Below are 18,599 nucleotides of genomic sequence, written 5' to 3' on the forward strand. Positions count from 1 at the left end.
GTTTAATTTTAATTTCACAATATTTACCAAAGAAAATACTTATGTTTCAAATGTAGCCAATCTTTTACATAGATCGTAAAGAAATATAAGTTTAACCAAATAATTGTTTAATATTTTTCAAAACGTAGGCTACTATAATATTTTATGCATTGTTACCCTATAGGTTATGTTACTTAAACACGTTTACTTATAATTTCTTAAACAAATAATTGTGTCATGTAATTGTTATAAGGTTCTGAACATTATATTATAATCCCGAAGAAGTAAACCGTATGTTACAACTTGAGTCAATTTTATAAACACCACTCTGTGTTCATTGATTTTTACAGTGTAGAAGAAGGATTGTGAGAGGGGTTTTTATTGGTCTTGAAATTCTGTGCGAATATCGGAATATGTTATATCTACATTTTAGTTAGATTGGTTATTGACTGCTGTACAACTTTTTATTTTGCTCGTGTTAACAGTACATGTAAGCTAAATGTCTCAAAACGTATACAGATAAAGTAATGCAATCATCCCATCACAAACCAACTATATTTATAATGCAATATTACTTATAAACTAAATAATACCAAACTGGCCTGAAGTAAACATGTTCAACAATCTTTTCTCCGTGTAGCGTTTAATGTTACTATGGGAGAGATCTGAAGCACACAGGTGTATCGTCGAGCCTAGATACTCTCCGGCTTTTTAGTTAATGGACTAAATACTCTCTACTTTTTCTTTCCTGACAACACACTCTTATTATTAATTTGTAAAGCACTTAAGATAATGTATTTATCTATTGAATATATGCAACCGAGGTAACACATTTTTCGAATTATTTTTAACACTCTAAAAATACCATGTACAACTAAACATAATTGCTTGAATCAAAATATATGTCAATTTAAAATTTGATTTTATGTTACGCATAAAACATTTGTTTGTGACATTATAACGTGCAATGGTTTCCAAGCGTTTAGCCATTAATGTATAACTTGAATTAATAAAAATCTTACTCATTTTTGCAGAGTACTTATTTATGATTCTGAACTATGAAATGAACTGAGCAAACGTCTGGAGACTTATGGTTTGGAATTTTCATTGATTTATCTGTATTTAATTTAATGGTTTAGGACAAAATTACTGAATAAACTCACTGATTATTTACAACCTGGTCTTATTTAATCAAAATTTATGATTATCAACAGTAGTTATAAAAACTATTGTGTCAATTAATGTGGTTCAAGAAACCGGATGTAAATATCACAGTATACTTTAATAACTTACGTATTCAATTTCACTACTAGTGTTATCATAAAGTTGTAATAAATAGGTCCCTTAGCCCTTTATTTTAAAATTCCTCTCTACTTCAGTTTCATCACCTTTTACACTCATTCAAAGCAATTCGTAAAACATACTCCTCGTTTATGCATAAGTTGAAGATATTGTTCCATGTATTCTGTAGCGTATATCGTCATAAATTCTTCTGTAGTACCTACTGAAGACGGTAGAGAGCCATTTAGTGAGCAAGTGATATTTCCGGGCAGCGGCTGGTATGAGTTACTGGCATATTACTTTACATACGTAACATATGATGGACGTATAATACAACGCTGTATATACTTTATAATTTACACTATTATCATGTGGTGTTATCAAAATAAACTATTAGTATTCATCATTGTAAATAATTATCTTAGAAATGCGTATTCAATGTTAACATTTCATTGGAATCGTTTCAGGATTTTTAAAGTTTATTTACAGTTAGTTATTTTGCAAATTGTGTTTGTTTATGTATATTTTATATCGCTATCAGTTGAAGTTTCCTTAAGTTATTTTTATTAATTACATCTTGATCTAAAAGGAAATGGGAACGGATATGATGATAGCAATATTATGATGTCATGGTAATTAGTCATTTTAGGGGGTCGTGATAGTATCGTGGTTGCTCTATGCTATTAAACTAAGGGTAGAAGATTTGTTATTTTTGTGTATCCCACAGCATTAACATTTTTACTATATTTTTTAAATATTTATTCCAAACTTTTGTTAATAACAACGGTTAGCCATTTTGTCTAGCATTATTATTTGGCCATTTGTTAGACCTGTGGAAAATGTCACTTTTTTCCATAATCATTCCTGCTTGCAATCACACTACCAACCTTCCGATTGGAAAGAAAGCGTCTCTTGCCAACATAGTCAATGAAAAACATTGACTGTTGCTTACTATAAAATGTATTAAAAGGTACATATTTGATCCTACACTATTAAAATTTGGTTGTCATTTAAAAGGGGAATAAATATAGGTCTTGTTTCTGAAAATATTTGATTAAAAATCCAATCAGACAAATTTAATTCTGCAGGTTTAGTGCGGCGGAGGTATAAAAAAATAATACTCTAGGAAAAGTTGTAGTTGAGTAGTCCTATATTGCAGCTACGTTAATGCTACGTTTTAATATTTAACACAATAAGAATTAAAACATACAAAATCTACGTTTCTCTGGGTTGGTGAAGACGACGGTTTAACATTAAACTGTAAGCCAATTAAACTACCGAGTATTTTTAGATACTTAAAACTAATTCCAATACTGACAACCCTTAAAATACTTAAAATTTCACTCTGTTGAAAAAGTCGTAAAGCAGATATTAAACAAAATGTGAAAAGTCCATTGACAGGATATCTCCATGGCTGACATGAGATAACGATCTGAACGACCTGTTGTGTGGCTGACCGTACTGCAGGGGTTGGTGGCTAAATTATACTGACATATAACGTATCACCAAACATAAGACATGTAATTATCAGAGTATATGTTTAATATTTTACACTGTACTACTTTAATATATAATTAATTGAAGAACAGCCAAGATAAAACATTTGCTCTCTTGAAAAAATAGCTGTCTAGAATAGCATAGGTATTATGTAACAATCTTCAAAAAATACAGTTTGATGTAAAATTGTTAATTTTTAATTTTAATTTTAAAATTTAACTTGATTTTTAAAAGTTTAATCTGTGTATAAAACAACGTTAACAAAGGAAGAATGATAAAGAGGCAATTTGTATGTTAAATCTCAGCGGTTAACTTGATAAAGTAATCGCTTTACATCAGCCTTTAAATAACTCAGCTTTTGAAACACCCCTTTATTTATTGCTTATCATTATTTTACTGATGTTAATTTTGTTCTTTGAGGAAAGAGAACCTTTTTCAGTTTCTATCACCTTCACATGTAAACTAAGTAAAGCAGTTAAGAGAGATTTAGAGGTATGAGTCTACTCTCTGTGCTAAATTGTAATTTTATAATACGATACGTGCTTGGAAATATTGTTCATTGCTTACCTAATGATGTTTGTCAATATTTAATTAAAAAAAAGAATTAGGTGAAACTGTCATTTAACTGAGTGAAACAGGTTTTCAGCACCTAGTGAACGATAGCTGATCCAAATAAAGATGTAAAATGTACTAATTAAATAATAATAAAAGTTAAAAAATGTTTTAGACTTACGTTTGATAAAACTGTATGATTATTATCATTTTTGCAATATAGGCTACTTTACAAACATTACTTCAAATAATTAAATACACCGTAAGTTGATTTTTTTAAGTTCTTTCGAAACAGAAATAGATACAAATACATAATAGAAACTCAATTCAAACTAAGCTTAAGAAAATAAACTATAGTTTTCCCATGTATTACTACAAAGAGTGGTTGGTGCTAGTTGAATGTTTTTATCCTAAAAATAGTTAGGTTCCAGAGGTAAGGTACAAGAATCGGTTTGAAGTATGTTTTTAATTTTAACTGAAGAGGGATTAGATTTACCTTAATTTATTCACATCTGGAACAAATTTAAAACGATTCTGAGGTTAATAAGATCAGCAACTTTTATGGAATAAATTACGAGACTCAAGGGCCAAACCAGACGCGGAAACACTTGAGATAAATTTGTAACTGTGAGATTACGAAATGATATAAATTAATTTATTGTTTTTGTTCCTACGATTTAGTGAGCAATTCCAAAACAATCGTTATGACTTATTTAGTGTATATGAATAATAATGGTTACGGTTATGGTAATGGGCTATAATGGTTTCAGGATTCATAAAAAGACTATTTTAAAATTAGTTATTAAGTTACAAACAACTTACAGTTGACAGCCTGCAAAATTTTACAGTTGAAATGTTGCGGATTTTAGTACCGGTAAAAGGTGTGTTACATTTATAACGTTAATATTATTACAAAAAACTATTTTTATATATTATTCACTCTCTTGATCTTAATGTGTTCGTACAGAACCTATGAACAAAAATAACGGCGAAGTATATCTCACCAATGGTTATTTATTTATGAAATGTATTATTTATGAGTTTTTTTTTATGTATGAATCACATACTCAAAATCTATGAATTACAGGCCTTGGAATATAACACCTCAGCTGTTTAATATAGTTGTTGTAAATATAATTTTCCCCATTTTTCAACTATATCTAAAAGAATTGTTCAATTATATATAATTTGAGCTGCACAAGGTGTCTATGCGATCAAAATCATTTATGAACCCCAAAACAGTATAAAACACTAAACACACAAATGCTAGGATTCCAGTGACAATAAAAGTTTTGTAAATTTTTATTGAATTTTATTTCATCTTCGTCCTACTAATAAAATCCAATAAATAATGTTGCAAAAATTAATTTTCTTTTTTACAGGGCAATACGTTATTGTTTATAGATTAATTTTTATTATTTTTGTATAAATATACACTCTAAAATATACATAAAAAAACACACACAATGAAGGATAAAACCAATAAAAGCTGTGACTTACTACTGATCAGTCAATTATTGCCTCACACATTAAGTTAAACAAAATGTATAACAAACTAAAGAAAAAACACAAATATTTTGACTAATTTCAAAACATTCTGTATTTAATTTTGGATGATAGAGACACTTCTATGATGTATCAACTTCTGGGACAACACTGCATGGATTTACCAAATATATCAACTTTTGTAGGGTCGTAGGTCCCCAACAAAAGGTGTTAATAACATGCGTTAGACTGCCTCACGGGTACTACTAGCCGAAGACAAAGAGAAAATGATAACATGTGTTTACTGTGTTCGGTGCAAAATGTGGAAAAAGTAAAACCTGCCCGAAAAAGACTATTTATCTGAAGCCTGCGTATTATTTTAAAGGTCCCAGGATTAATCAGACTGTTATAATATATACATAATTTGTATTTCTGGTAAGCCACGAAAATGCTTCTTAAATGTTCTAATCGGACAATAGCATAAACGGACAAATATTTCAATGCATTTTAAATTGAAAAAAAAAAAAACTAAATAAAGCACATATACACCGTTTCAACAACAAACACCCTCAAAACAATTTAAACTTCTAATGACAATGCTCTGACAAAACCGATTGAAATCTCAGTATTTCACAACATTATTTATTGTGTAGCTTATAGGTTCCAAAATCCTCACTTCCAACATCAAATAGTTTCATTTTGCCAAACCGTAACCAAAAAGAACTCCGGGATCGATATCAGCTTTAGTTAGCTTAAACAAATTGAGCCAATCTGCATTTTAAATCAGGGATTACCTTTGACATATCGTTGTTCTCGCTTTGCCTTTGAGTTTATTGTAAGCTGTTAAGCAGAGGGGAGATAAAATGGGAAAATCTGTCGATTTTGTTAATTTGTACCTTTAAATACAACAATCAATACATCGTGTTTACTTTCACTGAACCACCTATACAGGGTGATTGATATAAGACTCACAGCTGTTTTATTCAAAAGTTATAAGAGCTATAATAAAGTTTGGTTGTAACTGCCTTGGATTTTTTTATGTAAAAAAATGTTGGTCAAGTAAAAAATAATTTTAGCGACCATTTTTCCATTATGGCCACTAACAATTTTTTTCGGAAGACTCTATATTTTATGATTAGGAATAATGATGATTTAGAAATTAAATGAAACTTAAAACATTTTTATTCCTGGCATTTTGCTCTAAAGCTACTAGTTTAGGAGTTTCAGTGTTTTAACACTAAAAAAAAATAACTGGCGGTGTACATTCTGCGTCATGTAGCTCCTAAACAATTAAGTTAAGAGAGAAGATGGTAGAAGTTAAAAAGTCCTAAAATTGCATCTACATTCTAAAAAGACCATCAATGTTTAACACGTTACAACTAGTATATAAGTATATCGTGTACGCAAGAAGATGCTAGTTTTTTGCCACTTGGGTCACAAAAAACTTACAGATTGTAAAAATGGTAATGGTTTCACTTAGAAACACAATGGTTTTCTACTAGTGTAGAGCTATCGTTACTTTCAAATCAAGATTCAAGTGTTGCGGCAGAGTAAATAGCCATAAACTGTAGGAGGATTCGCTACAGGAATGCAAAATATCCAGGCTTAAATGGTTAAAGAATCAGGGTGTTTATAGGCAATAAACAATACATTCTATTTCTTCAACCATAGCAGTATTCAGAGCGGACTGTAAACATCTCAAAGCTTTTCTTTTATATTTATTTTAGATAATTTTTAGGGTTCAAGAAGAATAAAAAAACAATGATTGCTGTAGAATTAAATAGTTCCAGGAAAAAACTGGAAAACTAGAAAAAAGATTCTAAAATAATGCTTATTACGAAAATAACAATATTGGTTGGCTAAGTCAGTGGTATTGTCTACAGTACAAATCCTGCTATATCAGTACACGATGCACCAGGGTGTCATTTTTGGTGTGGCACAACATGCTATTGTGATCTCTATCTGTCCTCAATATGAAGTTAAACTGTTTTCTACCGTTTATAAGAGTAATATGTGTCTGATTTAACATTACATATTGGTTTTTGCAATTTAAAACAAGGTAAACATTTTTAGGATAGAAAATGTTTATCAAACATACAACATTTTTAATCCTTAATTTGTTAAGCAAAGCATAATCAATCTGTTCACTTCTACATCGCTATGCCAATCAGCCGTCATTAGTATTCACAAATACTCTAAGATGTTCAATAAGCGTACTTAACTGCAGGCCTTAAAACCTCGAAAGGGCGATGCTAATAATTGGTTTTTAATTACAGACCTAATTAGAGACATCGACGGTTTTGACAACTTAGGATCTTAAATCATACTTTACCCGTGTTTAGATTTGAATCAGACATCATTAAGAGCTATTGGAGATCTATAAACTAAGAAAATTAAAAACCAATTGAATTTATTTTTGAAAATACTTTTCTCGATGTTTTTTCTTTTTATGAATTGTATATTGAGATTAATTTTATATTAGTATTTATATTTCAAATTTGATTACCGAACTTTTTTCTGCTCAAAACCAATTTATGTTTTATTGGTAAACCTATTTAAAATGGGCTATTAGCTATACAATTAATAGACATCTTTCACTTAAAGACTACATTATCATTTTGTACCATTAGGCCCCTATTAGCCGTGAGCAACATGTGGCGCAGCTAGTGGAGCCGCCGGTGTCGGACGTGTAGAGGGGCATGGAGTCAAATGGTGCCTAGAGGTGGCTGTGCTATTAGCCGCGGGGAGACCGGTGGCGCCGCCGAAAAAGCTGCCCGAGGTGTTGCCGGGAGTCATTTTGCCCGGCAACATGTGTCACGACCATTTTAGTGTCCAGGAAGTCGGGGGGCATTGCAGTATATGGAGCCTATTGGCCGTGGGCAACATGCGACGCCACTGAACGCGGTCGCATGCACTATTAACGTGAAAACGAAGCCTGTCACACAGTCTACATCGTGGTTTGAGTCGATTGAGACGTGCCTCACTATATTGCTGTTATATTCATTAGTGACTTCGGTTCACTTTGTTTACCAGTGACCTTTTTAACTTCTTTCCTTCCTTTCATTCTTTCCTTTTTGTGTCATTAGCGTTATTAGTTGTCTTTAGTTTAGATAAACAATGTCCAGTGCTAATAGTGACGTGCAAATTGTGGATGCAGTCACTCAACGTCATGTTTGACACTAGAGTGTTGTGGTGAATTCCGCTGTTTGAGCGAGCTACGAATGTGTCGCGCGACTAGTGTCCAGGTTCCAAAACGCTGTGGGCCACCGGCGGCTCCACCGGCGGCTCCACTAGCTGCGCCACATGTTGCTCACGACTAATAGGGGCCTTTAGACTTCCCTTCACCCATTTTGAAACCACTTTGGCAATAAAACATGTAAGGTCTTAAAATACCAAAATTGATTAAATTCTTAAAACATCAACCATTTTTCAGACTTCCCTTCCCCATTTTGAAACCACTTTGGCAATAAAACATGTAAGGTCTTAAAATACCAAAATTGATTAAATTCTTAAAACATCAACCATTTTTCTATAAACGTAATGTCATTCAAAATGAAATTCTACACATCTAAAAAAAAAAAGAAATACTACATATAAAATAACATTTCATTCCTTTAGGCTGGTGGCCGCTTTTTACAGCGCAGTTTTCCCGTCCACACATACCTTGGCCTGGAACTTTTAAGTTAAACAATTAGTTTATTCTAAGAGAAGTAGAATATCTGCCAAATTTTGCTAACAGAACGCAAACCAAAGGCTTTCTTACTATGGATTCGTAATCCATCACAAAGCCACCTAAACAACCAAAAAAAATTTAGTACATAGCTTGTTTATAGGGATAATGTCCATTGATCACAAGGGGTCTTGGGGTTTTAGGCTGCTTTCAAAGAAAAAACTTCTAAAGGACTCAAACTTAGACTAAAATTTAACTAGAAAAAATAATTTACATTTATTCTGAACAAAAATATGATATATTTACATGGTTTTTCATTTTATAAGAGTTATCAGTGGCAAATATTTAAACAGAAAAAGACGTAAAATTACAATTGATCCAAAACCTTGCAATAAACATAAAAGCGCAATATTTTACATAATTCACACAACAAAGCCCTGATCCATCTGTTTAACAGTGCGCATTGTTAACAGGTGATAAGGGGGTGATATTTACACCATTGTCCTTCTACTACAATGGATTACCCTAGAGAACAGCACACTGCAATGCGCTAGTGTTATCCGGAATAATATCTTTAGGAGGTTTACTCGTACTTTTTAGCTAAACTAGATAATTATAAAATCCAACAAATCACTTATGATTGTCTATAAGTTATTTAGTTGCGGTTTTATTATAAGGGCAATTGTAATTATTTATTTGTAGGAGGGATTTAAACTTGTAGTTTCAGATCAGATTAGGCCTACCCGTACAGCTGTAATACCTTAAACTTGTAGTACCGCTGTTAACGGCTTACTCCCAATAATACTAATAACTTCCATAATTATGTAGAGTTAATTTGCAGATTGAATTCCAGGGTCAGAATCAGCTTTTGCTCATGTTCAAACACTTTTTAAAGTAGGTAATTTTGTTTCAGAATCGTCAGAAGTGGAGTTGTAAAAAAACCCTATACTTTGGATGTAAGTTAGTATCGTTTGGAAACAGTTAAGTCTAGTAAGTACGGGGTACCAGTGAATAAATAAATAGGATCATGATTGTGCTTGTGAGTTGTATTACAAAATGATCTACTGTTTGAAGACAAAGTTTTGGAACTTAATTTTAAAATATTAAATTTCACAAATTTAATCAGGAAATATGTTTACTCACAAAGGGAACTTAATATTTATTTCGTAAGCTGTGCTTGCGCTACTTCAATTTCTCCTTTACGGGTTATTTTTACAAAATTGTTTAACTTTTGAGTTTACCAACTCTCGATCTTTTTAAACCTACTTGATCTACAATTTGTTCACTAATAGCATAACTTTTAATATTCAAATGACTAGAGTCTTCGAGGAAATTAAAGATCAACACAGCTTGGCCATTCTTGATGGATTCATCTATATGGTAATAAGTCATTTTACTGATCTCACCTCCTTAGCGGTTTCAAGGGACCTTTGCTGAAGTATAAGACCACATTGATACATCATTCGTTTTGCATATAACAAAATTTGATTTGGTATTTATTTTGAAGTTGGTGACTGCAAAATTCCTGGATATTAGTTTCAGAGCTAAAACATTTACTTTAAATGTTCACGACACATTTTACTTAGTCATTGAACGGGTTTTACGTATGATCTTCTTTACATGTTATAACTATAATATACACATCAACAAATGGCCTAGAGTATTTAACTTATTGGTTATTAGTACTACAAAATATATACTATTACTGCTCTTATTTCAGCACAATGCAATACATTTTATTGAATTAAAAATTACAAATTGATGGTCTGATTTCATTAACGTGTAGAAAGATTATTTGGTCCTCTTTAAAAAACCACAGAAATATTAAACAAATATGAACATCTAAATCAATCAAATCAAATCAAAATTAAATCAAAATCTGTTTTATTTCAAAAAATGTTTACAATATATATATATATATCATATATATACATATACATATATACATACATACATATATACATATATATACATATATATACACTACATATACATATATACATATATATACATACATATATATATACATATATATATGTATATATATACATATATATATGTATATATATACATATATATATACTGTATACATATTAAATACGAATTAATAGTCCCACATAGGCCCGTACAAGACCTGTGCGCGGGACGAGCTCTCTTACAAATTAGAAATAATCTAAAAATTAAAACTAAATTAATCAAAATACTATTTACAGCTAAGCTATGAGACAACTACAGGAACAATAGTTCAAAGGTTGGCTTACCCTTGAACCATTTTCCTATCAACCAACGTAGTCAGGTTGAAGTTAGTTATCGTGTCTTATGTCGACCTACGTCACTGTATGTGACATCACATATATTAGGGTCATGTTTACAATTCGCGTGCATATATTGAGTAAAGAAAATACTTTATGTTAAGCCCCAAGAGTAAAGTAAGAACAATCCCCTGCTTACGTATTATGTGATATGTTTTGATTTATTTAGTTTACTTGCTATCTAAATTAGATTATCGGAATTAGACAGTTTTTACATTCCAGTAAAGTATAAAAATAGTAAATTAGAATTGTTTTGCTGCAAAACACCTTAACAGTAGTCAATTAAAGAGACAGTTGGACAACACAGGAATGCAATATCCTGTCGGCCACGTTGGTCAGTAATTGACTGACTTTATTGACGTTGTTTACAAAACTCTGTAAAAGTGTTAGCCCTAACAGTTGTTTACTACGAATTTGTGTTTGAATAAAAAGTTTAAAAAAACCTGAGTGTTTATGAATCAATAATGCAAGGCTAACTCTGCTCATACTTAACATTTCAAAATTCTTTTTAATTGCATTATAAAATTGCGTTTGAAATATCTGCCGTTATTTTTAACTTTCTTTTGTCATCAGCTTGAAATAATTAAGTAAATCTGGATTTTTTCTTCAACATAACATTTATTGTTACTGACTGAAAAGGTTATAATTTGGTATTAAAGTAATTTTTCTCAAAATCGTTCAGCCCCAAAAGCATTACAGAAGCGAATGGAACCCATAATAGTCGATAAGGAAATTGTTTTTATTTTAGATTTTTACTAAACAACTATTCTCATAAAGCAACACATATTTCTTATCTACAAAGTATCTATTCTGTACACATTTGTTCTCTCAGATCAATTCCTGTTTTGAAATTATGAACGTACAATGGAATACATAATACTTTTAAATTCTTTCACTGGTAAGTGGAATCATGATAGTATTGTAACAATATGTATAAGTCACAATATCAAGTGACGATTTATAAAGTGCATAGTGAGAAATATGTTACAAAAAATATTTTATTTATATACACCGTACTTGTCAAAACATAACAAACATTGTTTTCATACGCAATATTTGTTTGATATGCACTGATAATCAAATTGACCACGATACCAACTTTATTATTGGAGAAGTTTGAAAAGGAATTTTGATCTTGGCAACTTGTGGTTATGTGAAATACACATTTGGGTGATGGTACATATCTTATACACTACACTAATAATATTTCGCTTATGTTTTCTTCATGTGCTTTCAACTTCATAATAATTTATTGTTATCACACTGTTAAGTGAAAGTACCATTTATCAATATAACGGCATTAAAATATTCATTGCAATACCTATATCAAAATTATACAAACATAATTTATTGCAATAATCATACAGATCTAATTATAATTCAATTAGAGAGTCACATTCATCGATAAGTAATATTAAATCTAATAATATTTTTTTACAATTTTGTCCTTAGTCACTTAGCGATTTGAAAACTTGAGTATCACCATAGACAATGGTATCACCATTGACTTACACAGACTATACACTATACACTTATAAATGTTGACAGGGAAATATATTCTTTTTACAGAGTTAATGGTTTCGGTAACAGGTTATGGTCGAATCAACAGTTACTACTATGCAAGTACTAATATGGTTTACAATAGTTAGTCTTAGTGGTAAATTTCAAAGGAGTGATTTGATAAGCTTTTTTTATTTGAAGGAGGCCTAGTAAAGAAGTACAGAGTTTCTTAAGCTAACTAGGTCCTTATTAAAGGCCTTAATTGGCCTAGGTATTTTCGTGATATTTTAAACCGATATTTAGGTGGAGGTTTTTTTTTGTTTTTCTTTCTCGGAGGACCAAAGGCACCAGTCTGGGATTGTTTTCAAATTACTTCAGGCAAGACCTATGAGTTGCGGCATTACCTTTTCACATATTGGTTTACCAATAGTAAGAGATGTGTTAAAGGTTATGTTACATCGCATATTGTCCTCGAGTAAACAAAGAAGAAAGGTACAACACAAGAAACATGACTGACAAACACCACCAAGTAAATAAACAACAGGGAAACAAAAGCACAATATTGTTCTCCAATACTTACAGCTCTGCGTATAAGTACATCATACGTACATTATACCTAACATTACTCACTAAATAATTGTAAAACATTAAATTAATAACCATAACGTTATACTACCAATACTACCAATGCGTTATACTACAAGTACTAATAATAGCCTTTTTTATGCTCTGCCTGGAAGTAACTCAGCATTTTGTGGAGCTTTCGTCTGGATAGGTTTACAAGAGCAAGATGAAGGCATCGACAACTAGGAATTCCAAACAAAATAGATTCTTAATACTCAATTAAACTTTGCTCTTTAAAAAAATTAAGGCTTATATTTAAAGTATTTCTGTTATGAATACTTTAAGATGTTGTTCTCACCTGTCCGAAGCAGTGTGATGATCGTTTGCAGACTTTGACGAAGGGGAAATTCATTTAATGGCTTTTCGTGGTTTTCTTTGATTAGATTTTAATCATACGATAAGTCAGAAAAAACGTCAAATGCAAAGTTAGGAAAGTTAATTATTATTAATTACAAACAGTTTTTAATGAGTTAGTAATTTTAGTTTTTCCAATTGTTTAAAAACATTGTATACACCCTAATTGCAAAGTGTAGAAGTACATAATATAAACAAAAGCATGTTGAACAACACATCTAGGAAGTTCCACCTGGCCTGGCACAAATCCCCTCAATAATGTTGTAATAGATTAAACCATACTACAGAATTTTGGAGCATGTATTAATTAAAAAGGTCCATCTTTGAAGGTGAGGTTCTCTGGACTTTTATTTGTATTGTCAAACCTTCTCCTCCAACAACTTATAATTAAACCAATTCGTAAATTGCAAGACAATAATTTGGTTCAGATTTCACAATAAACTGTAGTGTCCCTTAGTTGCTATTGGCTGTATGGGCTATTAAGTCTGTCTAGGGAACATGTCGGCCTAAAGTCAGAACCAAGACTAAAAAATCGCACCACTCATCCTGCACTCATCACCATTAATGCTTGGCTTAATACCTACCATTTCAATATGGTTGCCATTTCAGTTAAAAGTATTGAGTATTCAGTTGAAAAACAACATGTTTCCATGATGTTTGAAGGTTATGCAGTACATATACAAGTTTGGTGAGAAAGAGTTATGTTTTTGAAGAGATATTACATCTGGATAACGAATACCTCGGCAGGTCTTACTGCTTAGATTCCTGTACTGACCAAAATAAATAATTTAGTTATGAAAAGTAGGCGAGAAATATCATTGAAATTTGATAAAATATAAAAAAAACACTAGGATTGAAATAAAAAGTGCAGCTCTTTTACAAGCACTTGGGAGCCAATAAACAAAATGTTTTTTATGACATAACAATTATGTCCTTATATAATTGCAGTATTTTAGTAGATGGAACAGGTTCGCACATCATACCTATACGATTTTTCACAAACATATCGTAGCCTATAACACAAAGTGGATTGTAATTTCCTAGCAAGTGAAATTTGTAGAAGTGCATTTATGTTTTTATATTCCACATAAGTACAAATCCAATATCACATTCTCTGAGTGTACAATGCAAAATGTTAATGGAATACTTCATTCACTGTGATTATTACGTTTTTACAGTATTAATAAAAAATAAAAATAAATAGTGAAAAAACATCGATCCTGACCACAGAGTGGTTTACCTATCAGCAGTTTTTTTTCTGTTAGTTTAGTTTAGAACTTACAATTAATTTTGTCGGCAAGGAAGGTGAAAATTCGATCTGAGTAAACCACGAAAATCCATTAAGAATTAATCAGTTTCTCCGTCAATGAAGTTTGGTGAGCAACTCTGCTGCAGACAGGTCGCGGCCAAACGTCTTGTACTTAGCGTCTGAGTTGTTTAAACATATCAAATAATAAACTGCTATAAACTTCCTATAAGAGATTTTTATATACATCAGAAGGAATAAAATACCGATTTATGTTATGTAACGTTTGCACTGCAGTTTTTGTTTGTTTTTTTTTTGTTTTTTTTTTTTTTTTGCTAGCACTGTACGTGTACATGTTAATGATGTTGTAGGGTCATCATAAAGTTAATCTTCTCACAACCTTCTTCCACCATAAATAGCTTATTCTGTAGATGTTAACTTGTAATAGCCTGTGAATGTATCCATTGTTACAGCTGCTATAAAATTTACTCCGATCTTCATCTATCTATATATCTAATTCCGTAAGCCCAAAATTTTACAATGAAATTGTGAGCGAACGAGAGGACGTAGAAAGCTGGGGGAGGTCTCATTTTAAAGGTCTCGGCATGAAATTTTGGGGAAAAATATTCATTTTTCTTAAATATCCACCAAAACGTTGTTACGGAATAAAATAATTCACATTTAAATAACATGGGAATCTAGGTCATGTCTGCTTTGTTTACATTAAAACATGTGGTTTAACTTCATTTAAAGCATATGATATGTATTATGCACTGTAATATGCATACTAACTTATTATAAATTTGAAATATACGTTTTCCCAATTTTAAGGGTCTGGATTAGATAATGGAGTACGATTGGTTGTGTTAGGTATGTCTGAACAAAGTGTAAAGTTAGAAGTGATTACTGGAGTAGGCAAAGGGAACTTATTTTTCCATGCCAAAAATAAAACTAATTTCTATAGATCTTGATTAGTTTAAGTTTACAAGTATTCAATTCCCAATCATTTCGATTAGCTTTCAATATTACTTATTATTAAAGCAACGGACAAGACCAAACCTTAACAAAACTCGGATTAAAAAAAAAAAACAAAAAAAACAGTGTTTACCCATGGTCAATTTTATGTTGCTTTTAGCCAGGTAAAGCGGCCAGATGATGTTAAAATAGTACTAGAATCAAATAAAGACGAAGGAATCGACTAAAATGGATAGCCTACCATGCAACAAATGTTGTTTTCAGAGAGATTTTGTTTATAAACAAAATACAAAATACAAAATACATTTTTCTGACATTGTAATTAGCATTTTACAATCTGGAGGATGACATTATCTCTATGTGTTTAATCTAAGTGAATTTGTCTATATTCAAAGAGATTTATATATATTTGATTGATTGTCATGAAGATTATAATTAAAAATGTTCTTTAGTTGTATTTATGATTAGAAAGTTTTTATAATACCGCATGAACAGTCTTTTGGAACTTTTATTTTAAACAGTGCAGACAACAATATGTATTATGCAGGTATGTAATAATACATATTATAATATACAAAAATGTTAAACGATAATTCAAGTTGACCCAATGGAGATCAACCCAATGGTTCAAGGTTCAACCCATGAGACAGGATATATAATATATATATAGGGGCTATTGCCCCTAAAAGCCACTAGTATTATACAATTGGAGATTCTTCAAATACCAGTTACTATCCATAAAAAGTCAATAATAGAAAAGTTGTATGCTTGTTGTTTTTTAACTGTTTTTTGCAATATAAATTCTACATTTCTGAGAAAACCATTAATTAAAACAGTTCGTAGGCTTGATGAAAGGTCTTAATTGTAACTAACATAGATTGAAATCAAACTTGAATAATCAATTCTAAACTGTTATCAGCTGAATTAATATTTCTACAAGTGTAGAAAACAGTTTGTAGATTATACTTTGCATATACATACGATATTTTTTTTTCACACGAGATTGTTATACTAAGCAAATGTATTTTATATTTTTAATATTGGTAAGAATACGTATTGTAGCTATAAAGATACACAATTAATTTTCTAATAAGAATTAATAAAAGTTGTATACAGAAAGAGTTGGCCTAAAACTTATTTACCACTTACGATATTGAATCTTGACAAACAAACAGAAAACCAAAACGATCTATTTTTTCTGCCCATTGCACCATTTACATTACACTACAAAAATACATCACCCTTGTTTAGGATGTGGTTATACATCGTAGGCTTAATAAAGATAGCAATCACTTTCGCGTTTGTTAATTGTGGAAAAATAGCTCATTTAGATGTACTAAAACAAAAAAGGCAAATCATTGGTTAGTGTAAAATTACACATGTATGAGACCCATTTCTATCAGAGATACAATATCAAGAGATTTATGATCTCACCATTAAACTGATTACTAATAATCACAAAGGTTAAACCAAGTCAGGTTATCAATACCGAGACGTCAGTCATTTTTCATTTCCTACAGTTGGACTCAGAAGATGTATGATACCGCACTTTCATCGACTATAAAATAGCGCAGGAGAATATTAGATGAAGCAATATACAAATGTAGCAATAAAGTCTAACCCTCAGTATAACCCTACCAAACACAAATATTTGGATATCCAAAACTCGAATATTAAAAGTTGCTTTAACCCTTAGATAAAGATGTCCAGTCCTTAGATATAATCTTTGACTATTTACTCCAATAGTCAATGATAAAATGTAACTCTATTTATTCGATATTGTTTTGTTCTAATTAAAGGACGTTTATGAACATAAATACGCATAAAAACAAAATATATTAAATGTAAAAATAAAGCAGAAAACCTAAGCAATGTAGTACAATGTTTATCTTATTTACTAATTTTATTTATACTCGTATGCGTAAGATATGAAGCAAAATATATTTTTAAAAAATATCTAAACATTTGTATTTGTTCTACATATTTTTTTTATGAATGCGAATAAAATCAATACATACCTTCGCAATCTTTAGGGGCACAAATTATCTCCTAATTAGAGCCTTATTTGAAAGCAGTCCTTTATCAAGTATTACCATGATAAACTTGAACGGCTCAGTATTTAAGGCATTAAAACCAAATCAAGTGTAAATATACGTCAATCAGTTGAGCTTATAGAAACAGGCTTTAAGACTGGCTGAATTTTAAGGTAGTCTTTGAATACTAATAATAAATCCGCTTTACCGTATAATGATTCTTAAACGTATTAACATCATCTTGATGGAATTGATATTTGTGTTACTTACAATGGAGAAGTAAATAAGCAATTATAATTGTGACATAAGCTAATGAACTACATTTAACTGAAATTAGAAAAAAAAAACGAAGAAAAAATATATTTGTGTCTGCACCATAATAGCTTTGAGCAACTAACCTGCTTATGGCTTTACGTAGCTTAAAGTACTTTTATATAAATTTTGCTTATGTAAGATTTTATTTATATAGATTGGATAGCTACTTAAAAATAGGTCATCTTTAAATTCGGCATATAAATTATTATTCCGCTCAAGTAGAAATTAATCAGCCTGCTCCTTCGTTGTCTTATTGAGGCCCTGTACGTAGTTTGTCAATTAAAGATTATTTGCTATCTTCTAACGATGATATGTTAATTTTACATCGAGCAATAATCTCTATAATAATTGCATTTGCGATGGTTCCACTTAACAAGAATTGTATTACTTATACTGCAACATTTTGGACTTTTTTATTACGTTATGAACAGATTTTATTAGTTTTTTTATACATTGTTTATTTGTTTACTTTTCCGTTAATTCATTCATTAAACCATGCGTGTTCCAAACATTTTACGGATAATTCTCCTTTCCAACCACCCACATTATTTATGTCATATTTAACATTCTAAAGTTCAAACCACAGTTAAGACAGTTAAGCTAAAGTCAATCAGCTGTACACAATGAAGACATAAAAAAATCGCATGACGTTTGTAACAATTGTGGTAGAGAATAGTAAAGTAAACTGCCAGTTAAAATTTAACAAATTAGTTATATCCCCAAACGTTGGGATGTATTAGTATTTTAGTTAGTTTAGTTAGTTCACAACATTTCAA

The 18,599-nt window shown here is 30.8% G+C and overlaps 1 protein-coding gene across 1 annotated transcript in view; it reads right to left on the bottom strand.

Annotated features, from left to right (window-relative positions):
- Positions 1-8,028: 8,028 nt before the first annotated feature.
- LOC128985277 (uncharacterized) overlaps positions 8,029-18,599 on the bottom strand; it is an 84,034-nt gene continuing 73,463 nt past the window's right edge. Inside the window, exon 6 of the mRNA XM_054404668.1 lies at positions 8,029-8,177. Within this exon, the coding sequence (XP_054260643.1) occupies positions 8,029-8,177 (149 nt within the window). The remainder of the gene's footprint in view (positions 8,178-18,599) is intronic.

The sequence above is a fragment of the Macrosteles quadrilineatus genome, unplaced genomic scaffold (assembly GCF_028750875.1).
Source record: "Macrosteles quadrilineatus isolate MER2022 unplaced genomic scaffold, UCM_ALF_1.0 Scaffold_2__2_contigs__length_208266976, whole genome shotgun sequence".
In the NCBI taxonomy this organism is placed as follows: domain Eukaryota; kingdom Metazoa; phylum Arthropoda; class Insecta; order Hemiptera; family Cicadellidae; genus Macrosteles; species Macrosteles quadrilineatus.